This window comes from Danio rerio, chromosome 18, assembly GCF_052040795.2.
Source record: "Danio rerio strain M-AB ecotype USA chromosome 18, GRCz13ab, whole genome shotgun sequence".
Classification (NCBI taxonomy): Eukaryota; Metazoa; Chordata; class Actinopteri; order Cypriniformes; family Danionidae; genus Danio; species Danio rerio.
Genome location: NC_141038.1, coordinates 7303930 through 7315000, shown reverse-complemented (window position 1 = coordinate 7315000; position 11071 = coordinate 7303930). Strand labels below are relative to the sequence as shown.

At 33.4% G+C, this 11071-nt stretch overlaps 1 protein-coding gene across 3 annotated transcripts in view; it reads right to left on the bottom strand.

Annotated features, from left to right (window-relative positions):
* Positions 1–8416, bottom strand: part of si:ch1073-390k14.1 — a 24313-nt gene extending 15897 nt beyond the window's left edge. For all 3 annotated transcript variants that reach the window (XM_087292857.1, XM_087292858.1, XM_087292859.1), the window contains exons 1-4: positions 8175–8416; positions 6982–7236; positions 3163–3937; positions 511–683 (exon numbers count right to left, since the gene is read on the bottom strand). In XM_087292857.1, the coding sequence (XP_087148983.1) occupies positions 511–683; positions 3163–3937; positions 6982–7206 (1173 nt within the window). In that variant the 5' untranslated portion in view covers positions 7207–7236; positions 8175–8416. The remainder of the gene's footprint in view (positions 1–510; positions 684–3162; positions 3938–6981; positions 7237–8174) is intronic.
* Between the last annotated feature and the right edge of the window lie 2655 nt (positions 8417–11071).

Genomic DNA, 11071 nt, shown 5'->3' with positions numbered 1-11071 from the left:
ACTGAATCACATGATTACCTGAGACGACTAGAAGATCAAAATGAGACCTCTCCGTACAGAAATTGATAATGTAGCATCCACTCGCTCAAGGTCTAATCATTTTGATTTATCCTGCCCCTTTTCCCATAGCTCTACAACAGAATTTTCATGCTCAAACTTTAATTAAAGACAATGGATATACACGAGACATATCACTCATATAGTTTTGAATGGGGAAAAATGTAACAATCAATATGGCAAATGAATCGTCCATCGATAAAGACTGATGATTCACCGGGGGAGGGACTCGGACCAGACGTGAGTTTCTACACATTTTGTGTGATCTGAACGTTTAGAAATGAAACTAAAGAGACGGTTGTTGTTTAGTTTTGTTTATGATTCCTAATATGAAATTTAATTTTAAGCTTGGCAAACAATTTGAAGAATTTGATGTTTCCCCTTTCAAACAGAATGCCCAAGAGGAGTTTCAAAGACAGTCGCCGAGTGAAATGACAGAATGAGTTATTTTACCTCTGTGCCATCTTTTCTGCGTGGCATGCGTGCCAGTCCCAGATCAGCAAGCGGGCATCCCTGTGGCCATGCTGAGGGAGAGGGCAGGGTAGTGGGGGCATCCAGTGGAGACCCCAGTCCACCAGCAGGGTTCTGCTGACAACAGCTCATGAAGTGAGACACGGAGCCGATACCTGCAAGTACACATAGAAACATTAAAAATAAATTGCTTTATAACTGCTAAAGTATTCTTAGTGGCTTTTTCATGTGCTTTGGCGGATGTTTAATTGAAGCCGAATGTTTAATGCACCAAATGAGTTTATACGATTTTTTTACCACTTTTATCATGTCAAGCAAAAATCTTGATCAAATGTCTTAATTTGCTTAAAAAACAGCAAACCTCGCAACATGATTTATAGCAAGACACACAGATAAAATATGCACATACTGAAAATGTATGTGTAGCCAGAGGAATGTATGGCTGCATTTCATCTTTAAAACAAACGCAAACTATGAGGCGGGATGATGCCATTTCTTTTTGCGCTTACCAGCTGACCGCATAACTCTGTATTCACGGCTTTTTCACTGTTATCAGTTTGTCTGTGGCCTTGCAGAGCGGAGTTGATTGTGATAACGGGGTTTGAGTTTGATGAAGAACGGTTCCAGAAAGGAGGTAAAACTAAAACAAGCCAAAAAATAAAATAAACAAGTATATAACAGGGAGAGAATGTGGTAAAATCTGAAAAACGTGGTAAATATCAGGCTGCTACGAGGGCTTTTCTTTTTCTGGATTGCTTTTGAAAACACTGTTGGTTGGGTTTAGGAGAGTGGGTGGGCACTGGTCAATCGGTGCTTTTGAAAACACTATTGATTGGGTTTAGGGAAGGAGGAGGGTGGGTCAGTTAATCAGTCAGTCAGTTGACAGCGGCCTCTGGCGGATTAATGCAAGAACAGTAGGTGCAAATGGGAATTGCGAGAGAATTGAGATCTCAAAAAGCGTACACAGCCTTCGGTGGATTAGCGAAAAAAAAAAACTGCAAAAAAACTTTTTTTTTTTGCTGAACATACGGCAAACTATCTATGCGATTGATTTTTTAGAAAAAGATTTTTTCACCTTCTGACATAAATAAATAAATACATAAATAAATAACTTTACAGCTTTAACCAATATTCTTTTGATTTTGGTAGCAATTCAGTAGGAAATATATGCAAATCTGCGGTGGATGGATGGATGGAAAGTGATAGGATAGACAGACAGACCGAAAGTGATAATATAGACCGAAAGTGATTATATAGATATACAGAAAGATAGACCAATCGAGATCGATAATATAGATAGACAGATAGACAGACTAAATGTGATAATACAGACAGACATGTGCAAATTTCATTTTTAAAAAATGTGGTAAAATCTGAAAAACGTGGTAAATATCAGGCTGCTACGAGGGCTTTTCTTTTTCTGGATTGCTTTTGAAAACACTGTCGGTTGGGTTTAGGAGAGTGGGTGGTCACTGGTCAATCAGTGCTTTTGAAAACACTATTGGTTGGGTTTAGGAAAGGAGGAGGGTGGGTCAGTTAATCAGTCAGTCAGTCAGTCGACAGCGGCCTCTGGTGGATTTTTGCAAGAACAGCAGGTGCAAATGGGACTTGCGAGAGAATTTTGAGATCTCAAAAAGCGTACACAACCTTCAGTGGATTAGCGAAAACAAAAACTGCAAAAAAAGGTACCTCCTGGGATGAATAATATTAACATAGATTAATAAAACTGTAAAAATTCATTGCTCAATGGTAGTTTGTTTTAACTAATGTGAAATAAAAGTATTATTCTGAAGTGTTTCCACATTTACAGGCCTTTTTTCTCAAACTGAACATTTTTTTTTCATAACCATAATTCTCCAATAACATATACTGAACATACGGCAAACTATCTATGCGATTGATTTTTTAGAAAAAGATTTTTTCATATATCAACTTTCTGACATAAAATAGAAATAAATAAATAAATAAATTTATTTATTTATTTATTTATTTATTTATTTATTTATTTATTTATTTATTTATTTATTTATTTATTTATTTATTTATTTATTTATTTAATTCATTCATTCATAAATAAATAAATAAATAAATAAATAAATTTATTTATTTAATTCATTTATTCATTCATTCATTCATTCATAAATAAATAAATAAATAAATAAATAAATAAATAAATAAATAAATAAATAAATAAATAAATAAATAAATTAATTAATTAATTAATTAATTAATTAATTAATTATATTATTACTTTACAGGTTTAACCAATATTTTCTTGATTTTGGTAGCAATTCAGAAGGAAATATATGCAAATAATATAGACCGAAAGTGATTATATAGATAGACAGATCGACCGATCGAAAGTGATAATATAGATAGACAGATAGACAGACTAAACGTAATAATACAGACAGACATGTGCATATTTCATTTAAAAAAAATTATTCAGATATTTAAACCAGCATTTAAAAAATCCTGTGATATTAAGCAAAGTTTTTCCTCATTATGATTAATCAGCTGTAAAAACTCTGGTGGCCGCATATATAATACATCTCAAACACAAAAAAGGAACAAATAATTTCAACAATGAAAAAAAAAAATCCCAAAAATTCCACTATATCACCACTTACTCACCTCGTAGTCCAACGCCTCTTGTGCTGACCGTGTAGGGATCTCTAAGGCAATACGAGTGGTATATATGGCACGTAACACCTCGTTTCTCCAATGTTTCCCACAATGCATCATCTCTCTCCTTCAGCCAGGGCTCATACAGTGCCGTTGCTACAACTGAAGCTGCTCCCGTTTCATCTATTAACCCTTGCAGCGCAGTCAAAGATGAGGGCTCTGCCTTCAGGGTCACCAAATGACTTCCACGCTCCTCCAGAGAGCGCTTCAGACTCACTAGTGCCTGATGCAGCCAGTATTTAGAAGCCCCACCAGTTGACATAGTAACCCCAGGACCCTCCTCCTCCATTGCATTCCACAGAAAGACCGGTATGACAGGTGCACCGAGCTCCAGGCAGCCAATCAGAGCAGGGTTGTCCCACATGCGGAGATCCCTTCTGAACCACAGCACAACCGGTCGTGGTCCTGATGGGTTCTTCAGCAAATGCTGCTTCTTACGCAGGCGACGCTTTTGTGATTTTGTGATCTTGTCTCCATTTATGTGCGTTATTGCATTTCTGGTTTTATGTACTTCAGTATCTAGTGTACATTTCGCAGTAGGCTGGTTCTCTGGTACCACAGATCCATCAGCACCTGAGCTTTCTGTACGTACGTCAGCGTAGGTTTTGTAAGACCGAGGAACATGATGCTGATGATCAGAATTGTGCAGTTTGTCTTCTGGGTCAATTATTTTGGTTTCATATAGAGAGAGCGTTAGAGCCAGCTCCAATTCCTCTGATTCATCCTGGAAAAACAACATTTAGCATTAGCTTATACAGACATACAGTTGAAGATTTCTGTTTAGATTTTTCTCAACATAATAGTTTTAATAACTGATTTCTTTTATCTTTGCCAGGATGACAGCACATAATATTTTACTGGATATTTTTCAAGAGACTAGTATTCAGCTTAAAGTCACATTTAAAGCCTTGCCTGGGTTAATTAGGTTAACTAGGCAAGTTAGGGTAAGGCATTATTTGTATATTCCATTAATTGTAAAGCAATGGTTTGTTCTGTAGGCAATCAAAAGAAAATATTGCTTAAGAGGGCTAATAATATTGACCCTTAAATGTAAAAAAAAATAACAATAAAAAACTGCTTTTATTCTAGCCAAAATAAAACAAATAAGACTTTCTTTAGGAGGCAAAATATTATAGGAAATACTGTGAATAATTTCTTGCTCTGTTAAACATCATTTGGGAAATATTTGAAAAGGAAAAAGAAATTCACAGGAGGTGATAATTTTGACTTTAACTGTATGTCAAACTACTGATCTTACCTTTGACAAATTTTATTTACACACTCTTGTCCAAGCTTTTAATTATTTTTAATCACTTTTTAAAAAATTAATAAGTTATTAAAATGTTTAAAAACAATTTTCTTTTATCGGGTGAAGAACCATATGCGGTAACTTCATTGACATTGATTACGATACCATTTAAGTCATGTAATAACCCACAGTAACATTTTAGGGTTTTTCTAGTGAGCATCCTTTAAAGCAGGGGGTGTCCAAACTCAGTCCTGGAGGGCCAGTGGTAAAGTCTAAGGGTGCTTTCACACCTACACTTTTGTTTCGGAACGTATCTCGTTTGCCCAGTTAGTGCGGTTCGATGGGCATATGTGAACAGGGCAATCGCGCTCTGTTCCGCGCCAAAGTAATCGCTCCGAGATCGCTTGAATGAGGTGGTCTCGGCTCGATTGAAACGAACCCTGGAGCGGTTCGATTGCAGTGAGAAAGCGATCCGATCCGAGCGCGGTTTTATCACAGTGTTTTATGGATATGTAATAGGCTTACGGCTTTATGAAGAGAGAATTATGAGTATGGCGGGAAGTTTCACGAGTCTCTGGATGCCCGCAAACGAGTGATGATCTCCCGGTAATCTCACGTCTCTCTCCCAGTCCTCAAATAGGCCTCGTCGCGCACCCTTCTCACCCCTTCCCACCGTGTCTCTCCTCAGACACGTCGCGCGCGTGCACCCTGTCAATCACCACCAAACCACCACCTCTCCTGACAGCTGAGCGGGACGCTGCAAAATAAACCCTGACACTCTGACCAATGTAAGGAGAGTTTACTCGCACGTGACTTGTTTTAGCTCTTTTGGTCCGATTAGAAATTTTGCAGTGTGAAAGCGAACCGCTCCAAGAGCAAAGAGCAACAATGTAACAATTTTAATCTCTGTTTCGGAACAACTGAATCGATTCACAGGTGTGAAAGCACCCTAAGTTGGATATGCGACTGGCCGGAAGTGTGATATGCACAATAATAAAGCAGCATTTTTATTACACTGTATAACAATAATTCATATTTTTACAGTACTGTGATGGTTGGGTTAAGGGTTGGGGTGGGGTGGGAGTAAGCGTTAAAAAAAAACAATTTATTGGGTAATTTAATAGATAGCATAAATAATACTCGGTACAACTACTGTTTTTACAGTGCTGGGATGGTTAGGGTGGGGGTAGTAGACATTAACAAAATACAATAAATGGGAAATTTAATAAATAATATAAATAAATCTTGTTAACTTCCAGCCGAAAACGTATCCGATCTAGAAACAACCAGGGCCAGTGTCCTGCTGAGTTTAGCTCCAACTTGCTTCAACACATCTGCCAGGAAGTTTCTAGTATATCTAGTAAGAGCTTGATTAGCTGATTCAGGTGTGTTAGATTAGGGTTGGAGCTAAACTTGCCAGGACATCAGCCCTCCTGGACCCTGTTTGGACACCCCTGCTTAAAAGGGTTAAACTATTTTCTTCTCACGAAGACAACAATTATTTGATTAAAAATATAATAACCAAATACTACTACTTTTTGAGTATAATTTTAAAATGGATTTCATTCCTAAAATGCAAAGCTTTATTGTCGGCATCATTTACTGTAGTCTTCAGTGTCCCATGACCCTTCTGAAATTATTTTAGTTTTTAATATATTTTTAATATTTTAATATTATGATTTGATGCTCAAGAAACATCTCTTATTACCAACATTGAAAACCATAATTACATTTTCAGTATTAATTAAAACTACAAAAGCACAAAATAGTGACATTTATTTATAATTGTAAAAGTATTTCTTAAAACTAAAAAAGTTGTGACCAAAAACCTACCTAAATATCATGTTAGCCACTCTGATACAGATATATTTTATTTAGGTTTCTATTTAAAACGTACAACAATGCTTTTTAATAATTCATAGATAGAAAGACAGGCAGACATGGATGGATGGATGGAAAATCTTGTTACTTTTTATAAAACGAACTATCTTTTATGTTAAATATAACATTTTAACTACTTTACATAGATCTGTTTAGATATTATTTTCCTTTTCAATTAGTTATTTTGCATTATCATTGCTGTTTTATTTCTATCAAATATCAACCAATCACAAATTAGACAGAAAATCTGAAAAATAGACAAGACATACGAAAGACAGACGAATAGAGACTGAAAGTGATATTACAGAACATTTTGACTTGGTGAAACATGGCATTGATTTTACAGCAATTTAAATAAATTTCTTTATTATTATTATTATTATAAATGCAGTGCATGATTGTAAATTTAACTTGCTGAAATGTTTTTTATACTTATAAATGTATATATTTATATATATATTTTAGTTAAAATAAAATAAAATAACATTTGTACAGTGCAATTTCTTTACAGTAAACAAATTTAGATTCCAGAATATAAAAAAATGTATATATTTGTATTATTTCCGATTATTAATGCAGCATAGACGGGCGGGCGGGCAGACAGACAGACAGACAGACAGAAAGATAGGACAAAGTACCTTAGAGAAGTACTCTAGAAAGACTGAGGTCAGCTGACTGTGTAGATGTTCATACTCTGATGAAAGGGGTTTGATCAGGTCCAGAAAGAGTCTCCGGGTGTCTGCGTCTCCCAGCAGAGACACACACATACAGAAAAACCCTTGCGGATCCTCACGTCCCAATATCAGCTCTCTCAGTAGCTCTCGCACCTCAGACACAGGCTTCGTTTCTTCACCTGCCGACATTCTCGGTCACCAAATCAGTCACGAAGTAGGCTAAGATGCAAATGATATAAAACAGTCGCAGACAGATACAACATATTAAAATCACTAGTAAGAGTTTGCTTAATAAACAAAAAGTTGTAAATCCAGTTTACAAGTGAGCTGATTTACAAAACTAATGCATTAAAGTGTTACACTGAAGAAAATGATTCATTGGATTTACTTATTTTTAAGGTAAGTGGTTGCTAACTATTTATATGGGCTGAATTTAAACAAACAAATAACGTTGAACATTACTATATTTAATTGTTGTTTGTTTAAATACATCCCATACTAATTTTTGCAACCACTTACCTTAAAAATAAGCAAATTCAATGATTAATTTTTTCAATGTAAACATACATACATACAAACATGCAAATATACATATATAAATACATACATATATAAATACATACATAAATACATACATACATATATATATATATATATATATATATATATATATATATATATATATATATATATATATATATATATATATATATACACACATACACATACACACATATATATACACATATATACACACACACAGATATATATATATATATATATATATATATATATATATATATATATATATATATATATATATGCATATACATATACATACATAAAACAGACAAACAAATATACATATACACACACAAACACACACACGCAAACCAAACAAACATGCAAATACACGTATAAATAAATAAGTCCATCCATCCATCCATACATACATACATACCTATATGTATACATACAAACGTATACACATGCGTATGTATACACCATGGTACAAACACACACACATACACACGCAAATACATACATACATACATACATACATACATACATACATACATACATACATACATACATACATACATACATACATACATACAAACAAATATGAAAGCAAGTATACATGCGAGCCGACTTACAAAACGAATGAACGGAGGAATGACGATTTGTCAGGTTACACAAGCTGCTGCTCCGGCGGTTTCATAATCCAATCTTTCTACCGCTTAAACGTTCTTGAGATCAAATTGGTATGCATAGTCATCGATACATGTAAAAATAATTAAAATTTTGACCTGACTACTTTTAATAAATAGATCAACTTTTAAATCGTTAACATGAAGACTATGCAACAGCTGCTCCAGTGAGGGGCAGAGGCGGGGCTAAATGAGCGGTGTGACCATTCATGATCGAGCATCAGGCAATCCTACAGTGAGGCACGTGCCACGTGCTAACCCAAACATGTAAGAACCAATTAATCAGGAAATACAAATATTGCATTTTAAATACATTTGAGGACCAAGACCACAAAGATATCATGACATGCAAACTTAAATTCACATAGGAAGTAATTTTTTTTATTATTTTTTGTGTGCTGTCAGTATATACTCAATTTATTTGATACATTTGTTCACATCACATTATACACATTTAAAATAGTCCTTTAACTTCAGTCATAAATAATAAAATTAAATTAAATTAAATTAAATTACAAATTTTAAAATAAAATTGTTATAATTACTAAGAATATAATTTTTTTATATTTTTAACTATTCTCATAAATTATAATTACTAATAAATGCAATAGAAAATTTACAATACAACTCGATGTTTAATTTAATTAAATTTCTTTTAATTAATTATAATTTAATTTATTTTAAATAATTTTACTTTATTGTGTTTTATTTTCTTTTTTCTTTTTCCATTTTTTAATTTAATTTAATTTTATTTTATTTTATTTTATTTTTTATTTTATTTTTGTTTTATTTTATTTTATTTTGTTTTGTTTTGTTTTGTTTTATTTTTTATTTAATTTAACTTAATTGTGAAGCTTGATATTCAAGGTGTTTTGCAAAGACAGCAAAGTACCAATATGTGATACCAACAGGGGGTGTTGGTTTGATGTATCCTACTGTAATAATGCCTATAATCATAAAAACAAATAATAATAAATGGATATTTTTCACATTTAAAAATGTAAAAATAATAATAATAATAATCAAAATTAAATTCTGTAGTATCTGAAGTGTGCCTTTAAAGCGTATCTATTTAGTCTCTTTGAAGTTCAAACAAACACACACACACACACACACACACACACACACTCAGCACATGCTGTAAAACAATGTGTTACTATCTTTTTCTTTCATGTGTATTGACTTACAAGTAGACTAAAGCCTTTCTAAAGAGGAACAAATAGCTTTAAAATGAAAATTGAACAGGGAGCTTGTGTTTGAGGACAGTGTAATCAATAATGTTTAGACGGTAGAACAAGTCTAACAGACAGCAGATCAATACGAGGAGAAATACCCCCCCCCCCCCTCCCTCCCCCTCGTCCCACTGACCTCATCCAATGATCTGATCAGGTCTTTATTTAAAGCTCACTGAAGGCCGATTACAGGAGAGAGAGAGAGAGAGAGGGAGAGAGAGAGAGAGAGAGAGAGAGAGAGAGAGAGGGAGAGAGAGAGAGAGAGGGAGAGAGAGAGAGAGAGAGAGAGAGAGGGAGAGAGAGAGAGAGAGGGAGAGAGAGAGAGAGAGAGAGAGCATCATTACAAACCATCTAAATGAGTTAATTTAGTTAAATTTGAATAATAATTATATATTTTTTTCTCTTATTTTTTATACTTATATTTTGTTTTATGTCTTATTTGTGAATGTATTTATAAAAATGCAATTGTGTGTGGGGTTTTTTTCTGTATGTATATACACTCATCGGTCAATTTATTGGGTACACCTTACTCGTACGGGGTTGGACATCCTTCAGAACTGCCTTAACCCTTTGTGGCATGGATTGAACAAGGTACTGGAAATATTCCTCAGAGATTTTGGTACATACGGGCTAATAATTCTGACTTCAACTGTATATCTGCATATCTGAACGCCACATAAAACCACATAAAAACAGCTTTTTATAATGTTGGATCTTACTGTATCAGCCATAAAAAAACACTGCCATGATTTGATTGACTGTATTTAATGGTCAAATGTTAATTAGAATACATTAGGATTGCCAGTGTAATCCCATAAGAGCTGGTCCAACTGGCCCAGCCAGAGCTCGATCCAGCAACCTTCTTGCTGTTAGGCAATTGTGCTACCCACTGCACCATTGTGACGCCTAAAAAAAAAAAAAATATATATATATATATATATATATATATATATATATATATATATATATATACACATATGTGTGTGTGTGTGTGTGTGTGTGTGTGTGTGTGTGTGTGTGTGTGTGTGTGTGTGTGTGTGTGTGTGTGTATATGTATTTATATATTAATCCTAATTATTACTTCAGCACATGATTGTAAAGTATTTATTTATATTTATTTATCATTATTTATTATTATATTTATTTATCAACATTCTGTAGTGCATTTTCTTTACAGTAAACGTTAACTTATTCCAGAATTATATATATATATTTATTTCATTAATTTATATTTATTTTAAATAACGCAGTGCATGATTGTAAACATAACTTTGAATAGTTTTTTTTTTTCTTTTTCAAATATTTCCCAAATGATGTTTAACAGAGCAAGCTAATTTTCACAGTGTGTCTGATAATATTTTTTCTTCTGGAGAAAGTATTATTTGTTTTATTTTGGCTACAATAAAAGCAGTTTTTATTTTTTTAAACATCATTTTAAGGTCAAAATTATTAACCCCTTTAAGCTTTTTTTAATTATTAACCCCTTTAAGCTAATTCTGACTTCAACTGAATATTTAAATATTAATATTTATTTCATTTCAAATTAAATATTTTCTTTACAATTTAGAAAATGTGATGAATATCATTTAAACACCAATCTTATGTCCTAAT